Source organism: Sinocyclocheilus anshuiensis, unplaced genomic scaffold (assembly GCF_001515605.1).
Source record: "Sinocyclocheilus anshuiensis isolate Anshui unplaced genomic scaffold, SAMN03320099.WGS_v1.1 scaffold413, whole genome shotgun sequence".
NCBI lineage: Eukaryota > Metazoa > Chordata > Actinopteri > Cypriniformes > Cyprinidae > Sinocyclocheilus > Sinocyclocheilus anshuiensis.
This window is the reverse complement of record NW_015536481.1, coordinates 377,386-390,870: the sequence shown is the minus strand read 5'-3', so window position 1 is coordinate 390,870 and position 13,485 is coordinate 377,386. Positions and strand designations below refer to the sequence as shown.

Here is a 13,485-nt window from a genome sequence, read left to right as displayed (position 1 = left end):
TATTTGCACACTTTCTTACTTCTATTTACATACTGAATCATGAGCTGTCTTGTCTTTCTTGCATGTATTCTGCAATTTATTGCCACCCTCACACAACTATTGATTCTGGTGAGACTGAAAGATGAGGAGAATGCCAACGTGGCTCTGGTGTACAGCATTTAATCTATGCAAAACCAAACCTAAAACATAAACTTACCTAAAATCATCTCTTTCATCCATGTTCATTCAAAGGAGAGCACCTTAAAATGAATCATTTTGGGTCTGAAATCACAGGTACATTGTATACGTAGATTTGATATAGAATGAGTCACTCTAAAAGAAGATTTACAATCAAGATTTAGGTTTACTTTAATATGGCTTTACTGCAAGGAATATTACATATCAGATGCATGGAAACGTGTTGCTAAGTTCAAATGGACTTTTCTCTGAGGGTGCGTCTTTGGCTTCTCGGTTGAGGGCGTGAGCATGTTGTCACATCTGTAGGTTGTCAATGGCGGCTGAAATGATGATATTACAGATCCCGTCCATGATGTAGGTCTCAGAGATGGCACGCCAGCAGAGTAATCGCAACGTGACTGATTTCATTTGTCTGCAGCATCAGTGAACTTGGGGCAAGAACTGAGCCATTGGGGCAGATTCCACACTTAAGGGAGAAGAGATTCGGCCGGATGAAACAAAGCCAGCTTTCCATCGAGTGTTCCAATCAACAGCTGTGAACAAAAAAAAAAAAGACTTCACTCATGAAACATCCTGTCGCAGTGTGAAAAAGTTCATGATAAAACCTGAGGTCCTGAATGATTCAAGTGAAGTGAAGTGCTTGTTTGCAGTTATTAATTCCAAAAGTGCTGTTTAACATAATCAATGGCATAGTTTGGGCAATTTCGTAATCCAATATTATTGCAAAACCACAGACAAAACAGACACATTATATTTCATAACAACACATCTGCCATCCTAATGATGGGGTGAAAGGGTTGATGGTTTTCATTTATTTATATTTGCCAATAAAAATGTTTTGAAACTTTTATGTCCTGCACTTTGAATTGTGCTCTCCTGAAGACAATTAGCAATTTAGTTATGAAACCCCATTTAATCAGGAGTTTGTTTACTGGAATCAAACCAAGTTCGTATTTTCTATTGACTCTCTATATCTTTTTATGTTTTGACAGAGACAAATCAGAAGCAAAACTTCATAAGTATGTTGTGACATGCAGTCCCGAAGGGTGAAGGACCACAAGGTGCCTAGAGGGTTTTAGATTTGGGGTAAGAAGAATGACCTCATCGCTTTGCCAAAGGTGGGAAATTGTCTAGTCAGGTTTTACAGAGTGACATGAAACTGTCTTGGCAGCGGTCTGGAGTGGGTTCTGAACAGAGAATGTTACATACCTGCCTTTAAAGGGGTCATATGATGCGATTTCAATTTTTCCTTTCTCTTTGAAGTGTTACAAGCTCTTGGTGCATAAAGAACATCTGTAAAGTTGCAAAGACTAAAGTCTCAAATCCAAAGAGATATTCTTTATAAAAGTTAAGAGTCAGCCACGCCTACCTAAAACGGCTCGTTCTAACACGCCCCCACATATCTACGTCACTATGTGGGAAGATTTGCATAACGCCGCCCAAATGTTCACGCAAAGAAAGAAGGCGTAACTTTTATTCTCGCTGTAGTATTGTTGTTGCCGCCGCCATGTCGTGAAGGCGCTGTGTGTTTCGTTGTGAAAGCGAAACTACTTTGTTTGGCCTTCCAAAAGAGGATGATATCCGCTTCGTCATGCCTGGATCTGATCCCCGCTGGTTGCTGAGGAAATACAACAACTTTGCGCAGTGGATCACCGGATCGGCTTTCACCGCAGACGAAGTGGAGTCCAGCCTGGGGTCGTCACATGTGGTTGCCGTAAGCCCTCCGGACGCTCCTTTGTCGAATCCGCCGGCTGCGCCGATTTTAAAGCAAGTTTTTTGGGCAGTGTAGAGTAGGGCTTGTTTTTTTTGTCATTTCTCCGATCACAAATGCAGACTTTTATGCAGGTTTTATGTTTACACGGCACGATGCAACGCAATGCGTAAAAAGACAGTATAAGTCATTATAATCCATAACTATGTCCCCACTGGATGCAACGAATGCCTCGTTTATAATGGGTTTTCATGTTTTTGAATCATCGCTCCGGCCTGACAGGGCATCATCACAGTATGGTAGGGGCGTAACATTTCCGTCACACGCTTGAGGTATTCGGCCAATCATAACGCACTGGATAGCTGGCCAATCACAGCACACCTTGCTTTTCAGACCGATGAGCTTTGTAAAAATCGACGCGTTTCAGAAAGGCGGGGCATAGAGGAGAAACAATAATGTACAGTATGTGGAAAATAATGTGTTTTTTGAACCTTAAACCGCATAAACACATTTCATTACACCAAATACACAAAATAATGTTATTTTTAGCAACATCATATGACCCCTTTAAAGTCTTTTGAAAGGCATTTAAAGACATCTGAGAGGCAAATTACTTATATGATCTGGTCTGGTAAAAAAAAACAAAACACTCAGTTTCAAACTTCTTTATTATCACAGAATTTGATCTGAGAAAGATTAGAGATAAATCATCTCCATACAGTGCAATCACCTTTCAGAATATATTAAACTCCATGAAGCATTTCATTGTTCATTCTCTTCCTCCAGTTTAATTTCATAACAGTGTTTAAACTACTGTACTTCTTTACTGAGGTGTTTACTGTCCATCCATGCAAAATCATTGTACTTGTACTTGTACTTTATAGGGGTCATGAACTGAGAAATCAAAATTCTCTTGATGTTTTGACATACAAGAGGTCATTGTACTGTAAAAACAGCCTGTAAGTTTCAGGACTCAAAACTTTCAAAAAAATATTTCCAGATTTTTCATGAAGGTGGAAACCTTGTATCATGCCTAAAACAAACAAGGAGTGCTTTTTGTGTAATCTGAATTCAACTATTCACACTCTTAAAAATCAGTTATCTTATGTAACCTCTTAAATATAACAAATAAAAAACATGTAAGCGTTAACGAAAAAAAATAGTACAAAATATTATAGTTGCTTATTTATGAAGATATTTTAATATTTCAATGGAAAATATTAGAGTTGGACAGATGCATTTTGTTGTGTGGAAGAATGCAGAAAGAAGTTTCCATCATAAAATCTACATAAAAAATTATGAGTTATTAGGGAAGAATTCCCTTTCCCATGTATACTGATCTTATTTTCACTGAGTATTGCTACCACAGGAATATACTTTAGCCTAAATGATTTTACAAGCAACTTAACAATAAATCAGAATGCAAAATATTGTATTTTCTGATGCAGGTTTCATAACCTGATTTACAGCAAGGTTCACTGGCTGAAGGCTAAGGAAGGAAGAAACACAAATCAAGACTTCAAAAAGAAAGTTGAACGATATAACTTGTAGACATGTTTACATGTTTGTTTTTAGCTCATATGGGGATCGTTTAATATAGTTAGAATAGCCTCTGTAGGATATAAAGCTTTTAGTCAGGCTATGCTTGCAGTGACCCAAGGAATCTGTATCTGCCAGATACAGTACGCTATTGCTCAGTTGCTCTAAACCAGTCTTTAAAAAAAAGTGATTAGAATTATGAGAACATATAAAATGATATAAAACCTTCTTCTGCCAAATAACAGCCTGGCATAACAGTCTGAGTTGCTTTGAATAATCTGCACTGAAGAATAAAGCTGGCTGCCTTAGGGCTGGTGTCAGTATATAGAGGGGTGTCTCCGAAAATTGTATAGACTTTCAGAGGGAAAAGCTGAGAGCTGAGACAAAGCAAATGGACAGTGCCACTGCCACTGCCCAAAGCCACAAGAGTTATACAAGCAGGAAAATATGTCATCCCGCTGGGATCACACTCTTATTTTACCATGGATATTAGCTTCTTAGCAAAACTGGGCAAGAGGATTAATTTAGTATGCTTGTCCACTCACTAATTATACACAATTCACAATCATAAGCCATGTTGCACTGTGTATCCAAAGACTTTTACATATATTATTTTATTGGCCTGAATGGCTTCTACCTTCAGTCTCTATAACAGTTACAGCCCAAAAGCTGGCCAAAAGCTCACCAAAGCTGTCAAGAATAGCTCATTTTCCAGACACATTCAAATGCAACCTCAAGACAGAGCTCTTTAGGTCAGATCACTATCACTGTCCTCATTTGAATTCCCTTATTTAAGCTTAAAGGGATACTCCACCCCAAAATGAAAATTTTGTCATTAATCACTTACCCCCATGTCGTTCCAAACCCGTAAAAGCTTTGTTCGTCTTCGGAACACAATTTCAGATATTTTGGATGAAAACCGGCAGGCTTGTGACTGTCACATTGACTGCCAAGTAAATTACACTGTCATGGCCCAGAAAAGTATGAAAAGCATCGTCAGAATAGTCCAGCTACAGCTAAAAGTGCTACCGCCAGACCCGGAGATCGGCTGAATGGATTAGAAAACGGTAAAACTCAACTGTTTAACTCTAGGGGAGTTGGAAAATGAGACTATTTTCAAAAATAGTGGAGTGTTCTTGTAATGTCACAGAAGGGTCACACCTCTGCACTAACTTCCACAGGAACATCTCAGACTTGGCTTATGGGTAGTGTCTGCCTTAACGGAAAGTCTCTCTCACTCTCTCTCAAGCCTATTAGGTGGTCAAGCTCTGAGCATTTGAAGAAGGAGAAATCAAGGCTAACTCAAAGGGATTATACTTTCAGAATTATACACAGTAGTTGTCCTGTTTCGACACTAAATGCGTGAGTCACACACTGATATCTTCATGTGCGCAAACCAGTTTAAACAACTTCATTTTTCTTACCTTCTTCATCTGCCAGTAATGACTCATCCTTAAATGTCCTAATATCACAAAAAGCCAGTGTTTTGAAAAGAGGAACTTAACTCTAACAATTGAATTAAATACTATATACACAGTGACTTTTCACAATACGGACTTCTGTAAGTGGCTGAATAACAAGCAAAAGCAGGTTACAGAGGCTGACTGCAATATCTTCCTTGTGTTATTATGTGAATAATAGGTCTAACAAAAACACAAAAAGCTACTTTTTGACATCACATTGCTTAACATTACAAAAGTGAGTGAGACAGAACACTGAATTAGCAGAGGAAAACCTAGCGCTAAGAGAATATTACACCTGAAATACATTAAAAAGGGGAATGTCCTGGAATGAGGATGACATCTGCTTTGGCAGAGACTACTGCAACATTACAGACCGCATCTGCAATGCAAAATGGGATGATAACCTCATTTCGAATGCTATAAAGTGCCCAGTTACACTATGATGCCAAGGGCCAACTGCTGACCAAGTATTTCTAAAATATAATTTAATTAAAAAATAAATGAAAAACTAAAAATTCACTAAATATAAATATAAAAATTATATGAATATAAAATATAAACATACATTCTGCTTGATCTAAAAAGGCTAAAAATATTTTAAAGGATTTTTTTGAATAGTGTGAAAGATTGAACAGGTTGAAGTGATGACCTCAAGAGAAGGTCTCTTGGGATCTCTCTATAGAATGGCTTCTATAGCACTGGATCTCTCCAAACATACGATCAAAAAGCAGCCAAGAGATACAGCTACAGCTGTTTATGCAATAAAATCCAGCCTCTGTCTAAGGATATAACTCTTTCTCGTCACACATAGCTTCCAAAATCCATGTGCTACAACTTAAAGACAAATACCGCTGAATGTGAAGAAATTATATACAGTGGCCCCAAAAAGTATTTGGACACTCAAGTCACATAAAAATGTCTGAATGCCATTGTATTATATAACTAAATATCAAAGCAAGTGGCATCTGCAACCAAATGCTGCTCAGCATGGTTCCAAAATTAAATTCACTTTCTGAGCCATTTGAGTTACTTTTATAATTTACTCACCAAGGCTGCATTTATTTGATTAAAAATGAAGTAAAACCGTATTTTAAAATATTTTAACAATTTAGATTTTTCAGCATCCATTGCTCCAGTATTCGGCGTCAAATGATCATTCAGAAATAATTCTAATATGCCGATTTGGTAATCAGGAAATATTTCTTATTATCATCATTGAAAAACTGTGCTGCATATGTTTTTTGTGTAAACCATGATAGTTTTTTTAAGGATTCTTTGATGAATAGAAAGTTTAAAAAACAGCATTTATTTTTCAGATATTTTAGTGCATTTTGTTTTAATCAACTGGTCCAAAGATGATTTTTATTGGATGTATGAATTCACACAAGTGTGGTTAATTATATATGTTCCACTTACAGTTGTACAAAATGCCCATATGTTTTTTTCTTAATTTTGAACAGTTTATATAATTTTTATTATTCAAAACCTAGTAAATTGCACCTAATTCAATGACGTTCTGATATTAAGTGTGACTTTGCTAACCAAATATTGTTTGGGGCCACTGTATGTTTTAAAAAGGATCTAGTAGAGAAAAGAATTGTTGAGTTGCCATACATGGCAGTAAACACTATGGGAAAAGAAACGTACTCGGTTACTAACGTAACCTCGGTTCCCTGCCCCGCCCATTCTGGCGGTCTTTGTTGCCATAGGCTCGTGCAGCTCCGCTGCCGATCCATTGGTTAATTTTTAATTCACTGCACGAACCAATGACTGTGCAGTTACACTGCGTTATTGAAAAAGGCTTCAGTTATCTGAGAAAAAGGACTTTTTCCCCATGGCGTCTTAGCAACGCAGTACTCGTTCCCGTATCTCAGGGAACCGAGGTTACGTTAGTAACCGAGTACGTTCCCTTTCGATACTTCACTCATACTGCGTCTTGCTAGACGTATATGGGAACAGTCCAATCACGCCGTGCAGGGGGCGGAGTCGCTCTCTGAAAAGAAAGCGATCCGTGAGCGGAGAGAGGCGAGACTAAAACTCTCGCAATGAAAGCAATTAGCTCCCGTGAGCGCAGCTTCCACATGGGATTTCCCCAAGCAGGAAACGCACTCCGTGTGGCCGTCATCGGCATGCAGGGGGGACCCGCACGAACCGCAATAACGGCGTGGCATTTGCAACAACGCCGCTGCTCTTTTAGAAGCTCTTGAAGTCTTTGGATGGCGGCATTCCCATATGCGTCTAGCAAGACGCAGTACGAGTGAAGTATCGAAAGTGAACTTTAGTACACTTCACTGTTTGTGTGAGTAAAAACAATGTATGCTGATTTGACTGATGGAGTACATTTCAAATTGGAATTGGATATCTAATCACATTCCTCATATAAAAGTGTCCACTATGTCCAAATAAAATGAGACCTGCAAGTGAATGCATGTATACTTATGAACTGAGCTTTTAAACTCCACAGATCTCTGTATCTGAGCTAGTACAAGAGCGACCACTAAGACTTTCCACTTCCAGTCTTGGAAATCTGAATGAATAAGAGCTTGGAACAGGACAAAGAAAAAGAGCAAAAGAGTGCATGAAAATCCCAAGGCCATGTGCATATCAATACCAGCTCAAAACACAAGGACCAATTCACACAGGAGAATTTAAGACATATTATGGGACTGGATGTGATTACACCTATCAAAAGGAATGAACACTGAACCACTTTGTGAATCAGAGGCCGCCAAAAACGAAGACAGCCAAAGATGCATGTTTATATTTTTCCCCAAAAAATAGGAACATGGCATTTTTTGGTCTCATAATGGGGAAATAAGCTTCAAAAGCATCCAAAATAATGCAAAAGCACCATAAAAGTCTTGTAAAAGTCTTCTGAAGCCAACCAATAACTTTGTGTGAGACAAATCTGGATCTAATTACTGATAATCTTGCCCTTCGGTGAAATGTTAATCTCCATCAACTGGATCAACCGAGTCATTGAAAAGATTCTACTTAAAAGAATCTTTCATTCATGAATTGGACTGCACTTCTCTCATGAATGCAAGAAGAGCTAGAGGTCAATGATTAATGAGTTTAATTTTGGTTTTGTTCTCCATGTAAACCTGTTGTTTTGCTTCAGAAGACTACTTTAATGATACTTTTATGGTGCAGTTGCAAACTTTTTAATGCTTGAAAGCTTTAGTCCCCATTCATTGCAATCGCATGGAAATGAGAATGAAAAATAGGCTTTAAAACATCTCTTTTTGTGTCCTGTAGAATAAGAAAAAATCATACCGTTTTGGAACAACATGAAGGTGACAAAACTCTGGGTGAATTATTCCTTTAAGTGATCAATTTGAAGTTGTGGCTGGACACTTAATTTCCTTTTCGAGAACAGACAGGCTGCACTTGAACATCTGCTGTGTGTGCTTGAACAATAAAGCAAAACAAGCCATTTATGGTCCACACTCCACATAATGATCTGATCAGCCATTGTAGTGAACAGCCACGGCCAAGATCTTGACATTCAATTGACATCCAGACTCAAACAAGAAAACAGCTAAGAAGTTGTCCTTGTTAGGCTAGAGATGATGACACTATAGACATGTGCCACAAGTACATCCCACACTAGCTGTATGGACACTACTCAAATAAAGATCCATCAAAAGCACTGCATTTATTTATTTTTTCTGGTCAAGAACCTCTTTAGTGGATAGAGAGCAGGGCCCCCGGTGACAGATTACTGTATATAAAAATACCTAAAAGTATAAAATTGAGTGCTGCATTTTAATCCTGCCTATCATAATATGCATAGCTTTCCATTAAAGCATTTACTAGCATTTGTTATTTTTAAAATTCAACGCCTTTAAAATAATCATCATGAAGTCATATAATACACTATCATTTCACAATACTGCTCAAAAGTTTAGGGTCAGAAATATTTGTTATATGTTTTTGAAAGCAGTCTTTTATGTTAACCAAGGATACATATTTTATCAATCTATTTTATTAAAAATACCATAACAAATACAAAAAAACAGCAATATTGTGAAATATTATTACAATTTAAAATAACTGCTTTATATATGAATAGATTTTAAAATATAATTTATTCCTGTGATGGAAAAGCTGAATTTTCAAAAGACTCGATCCTTCTGTCACATGATCCTTCAGAAATCATTCTAATATGGTGATTTGGTGCTCAAATTTTTTTTCTTAGTAATATCAATGTTGAAAACAATTGTCCTGCTCAACCTTTTTTGTGAAAAAAAAAAACACCCTTGCTGAATAAAAGCATTAAATTCTTAAAAAAAAAAAAAAAAAATTCTGACTCGTTTGAACGGTAGTGTTTTTTTTCTAAAAAAATTCACAAACATTAGTTCAAACAATGGTGGTGGACCCTCTGCTGCACCACTGTGGACCCGGCAAGATTTAATAAAGCCCAACTGCCCAACTATACACCACCTGAAGTCCCTGCACACATCCAAAGGGACATCATTCCAGAACTATACTGTGGTGTTGAGCACCTAATGCAGAGCAGGTGCATGACATTCTCTTTTGTCAGGGCTAAAACATAACCATGAAACTAGAGTCCGTACTCCAGTATGGAAGGGTTTTTCAAGGCCATCTCCACGAAATATGATGCTGCATCTATTTCTGGCCTCAGACAAGTAATTCTTTCAAAAGCTCATGCTGATCATTTAAAGTGCTACATCCTGACCTCCTACACACTCCAACATATAAACAGATGCACCAATGGATCATTCAGAGCATGTGCTGTCAAAGCCTGTAATTCAGTTTTATATTTTCTATGTGCTAACATGAAACAGATAAATCATTTGGGGATCTCTGAAAGATGATATGATGTGGCTTTGTACAAGACTCACAGTCGTATTTACAATACAGACTCCCCAGAAAGACGTGATTGGTGTGACCAATTAATGTCATCTACGCAACCACAATGTTTGTAAATCATTCATGTGGGTTTCAATTGTTTATCCAGGACCCTTTCAGCCCGATGTGTGGTCACACATTGATGGACTGCACACAAAAGTTCTCATTTTTCACAGATACATTTTGACCCAGATTTGGACTTGGTTTTCTATTCTCATTATCTTTCTCAGATTCATCCGACTATAATCCTTCTGTTTTAATGTGTTTTGCAGGACAATATGCATTAGGGAATGGTGCAACTATAATAAAAGCAGGGTCTTAAATCATTCACAATAAATCCACTCATACATCTTATTCAAAAGCATAAAGCGGCCATGTACAAATATTATCTGTTTTTCTTGTTTGCAGGGTAACATCAGAAAAAATAATGGCCTTATAAAGAATAAAAAATAAAGGCCTTCAGCCTTCTGGAATGCCTTCCAAAAAGATCCACTGGATCTACAGTCAAGTGATTGCGATGACCCTTATAAACAATACAATAACTAACTAATAGAAATATTATCTATGAAGTAAATAAATTATAGTTAGCTCAGTGTTTCTTGTGCAATGTTGACATTCATCAGAGGGACAAAAACATTTGAAACTTTCTTTAACAGAAGAAAGAAAGTCATTAAGGGTTGCAATTGCTATTCCTTTAAAGTCAGTGTCATTTACCAAACATAATGTTGCTTCACAGGAAACCCTGTATGTTATTCTGTTCTGACAGCTGCTCATCTCTCAAAGATTCCCCATTCCTTATTCATAAACAGAATGTAGCAGAGATGAGCAGACACTTTTTCCACTCTGATAAGGAATGCTCTGTAGATGACAGAGAGTTGAGCTATGGTGCAGAGGTACTGGCACAACAACTAGTGCTGAGAATCCAAAAGGTCTCAGTCTGAGTCCAAGGCATGACATGGACAAAGGAAGAGCTGAAGTAATACAAAATGATTACGAAATGCTAAAGGCATTGAGCTAAGGCACAGGGATCAGGAAGTCAAGAAGTAAGACAACCAGAATGGAGAAGATGGGCTATTTTAAAGCCTGGTTCAAAAAACACTATTTGGGGACCTGGTAGTTCATGAAATAAAGCTAGAAAACAAATCTGAAGAAATCCAATAGCAAGAAACATTCGTTTATTACTGTACACTCTTTAAAATAAAGGTGCTTCAAAAGGTTCTTCAAGTGATGCCATAGAAGAACCATTTTTGGTTCCACAAAGAACCAGTCAAAGGTTCTTTAAAGATAAGGTCTTTAAAGGTCTTTCTTACCTTTTTATAATCTGAAGAACTTTCTTTCGCCACGAAGAACCTTTTGTGAAACAGAAAATTTCTTCAGATGTTAAAGGTTCTTTATGGAACCATTTAGACAAAAAGGTTCTTCTATGGCATCGTGAAGCACCTTTATTTTTAAGAGTGTAACATAAAGTTTGTGCAATATAAAATATGTACCTGTAGATGTTGTACAAGAATCTGATCTGATTGTTTAAATCACTAGTGTTTGCCTGCCAAAGATGTCACAGCCCTGGAGTTTCAATGCACCAAAGCCCTTAATGGAAAGCACAAAAGTCTTTCAGAAGATCATTCACTCAAGGGCCAGAGACAAGGCAAGATTTCAGACAGCTTCACCTCTTCCGTTGATATACTGACCAGATGATAACCGATCTTTTTTATTCCCCATCAAAGAAGATCTCCATCTCGATCACATCTCCCTCTCATGGCCCAGTGAATCAGAGACGTGAGCACACGCTGAGCTCACTCCAGAGTGCTTTATAAATCCCACACATTTGCAATGCATGAATCACACTTTCCCTTGCAAAAACGTCCTGTAGCACTAAACCAAAGAATAAATTTTACAGCCCTGTAAATTACCCTCCCTGCGTTTCACTGTCCAAGGTTACAGCACGTTCGCATCCACCACTGATCAAAAACAGTTACAGTGAGATTGCTAATTTGTAGTTTAAAGACAAGGTCCTGTCATGTTGTTCCAAATCCATATGACTTTTCTCATTTAAATTACAGTGAATGGGGAATACAATGAATTATCAGGGAATAACGACTTAAATGTTCATCTATTTGTCATATATTATCTTACTTCAGAAGACTTTGAATGTAGTGGTATATGAGTCGTATGGATTACTTTTATGACTCTTTTATGGTGGTTTTGCATCCATATAAATATATATTATATTTGCAAAAACAAAAAAAAAACAGTTCCTTCCTCAAAATGCACCTTTAGCACAGTTGGCGAAAAGGTTCATGTGAATGTGAGAATGAAACAAAGACGTATGTTGGAGTCCATATGACTAAATTCGATATGAGGACTCTGTTTATTAAAACAGCAGTATGATGGCTGTAGCAGGCCGGTGTGAGTGATGTGTTGAGTTGTGTTTGAGACCAGGGACTGAGGTGAGGACACACTGGACCGAGCGTGGGGTGTAGAAGCTTGTGCTGTGTCTCACAGTGATCTCCCCACACAAGCTTTGATTTGCTGCTTGAAACCACCCTGTGGAAGCTTTTTCTGTGGATTCATTTAATGGTGAAAGGAAGATGGGGTTCCTCATAGGTCCCATAGTAAGGCAGTGGGACAAAACACACAATGTAAAACATATTCAGCTGCAGTCAATGAGATAGGCTGTAATAAAAGAATCCCATTCAGTAGTCGAAGAGATTCTTCTTTTCAATGCCTTCATACCTTATGTTACTGTAATCTGTCATATTTAAGATGGAAGGGAATCTATGTGTAATTATACCTTTTGTGGTTAGAAGCCAAGCAAAATTCATGAGCACAAAACAAAAAAACAAGTACACACAAACAATTATAAAATGTACAGAGGGGCTCTGTTCCAAAATTGAGTGAACTGCCCAAAGACATCATAAACACGCTCCCAACACAAAGGCTGCATCTGACTGTATCTGGTCATTAAACATACTGATAAAAAATGTATAGCCTGAATGCACTGTAAGTCGTTTTGGATAAAAGCGTCTGCTAAATGCATACATTTAATTCAATTTAATTTAAATTTAATTAAACCAAGAATATTTTATTAAGTTTGTCTCCAACACCACGTTGACCAACAGAAAGCTGCTTTGTGGTCTGTTGACAATGGACCTTTATTGTCATAGAAAATTGCATTGAAATTTTGCAAATGTGACCACAACTATTTAAGGCAGGACAGCATGTATCCTTTTTTTGGGAGGGCAATCCCAGAATGCAAAAAAAGGGCAAAAGAAATGCAGAATATAAATTAAAATTGTGTACTGTAATTAAAATTGATTCTTTTACCCAATAGCCTAAAGGGATAGTTCACCCAAAAATTAAAATTTGATGCTTATCTGCTTACCCCCAGGGCATCCAAGATATAGGTGAATTTGTTTCTTAAGTAGAACACAAACGGAAATGTTTTAACTCAAACCATTGCAGTCTGTCAGTCCTATAATGTCAGTGGATGGGAATCATGGCTTTGAGAGTCAAAAAACATACACAAACAAAGCCAAATTAAAACCTGCAGCTCGTGATGATACATTGATGTGCAAAGACACAAAACGATCGGTCTGTGCCTATCTCTCAAATGGACCTATTGACACTCTATCTACAATCTCAATTGGGAGTGTCAATGGTCCATTTGAGAGATAGGTGGCGGTAATGCACTTATAAGTCTGCGATCCGCCGTAAAAAAAG

At 37.6% G+C, this 13,485-nt stretch overlaps 1 protein-coding gene across 1 annotated transcript in view; it reads right to left on the bottom strand.

Moving 5' to 3' along the window:
• Positions 1 to 347: 347 nt before the first annotated feature.
• Positions 348 to 13,485, bottom strand: part of LOC107683903 (WD repeat-containing protein 27-like) — a 49,534-nt gene continuing 36,396 nt past the window's right edge. The window contains exon 25 of the mRNA XM_016479969.1: positions 348 to 710. Coding sequence (XP_016335455.1) covers positions 645 to 710 — 66 coding nt within the window. The 3' untranslated portion in view covers positions 348 to 644. The remainder of the gene's footprint in view (positions 711 to 13,485) is intronic.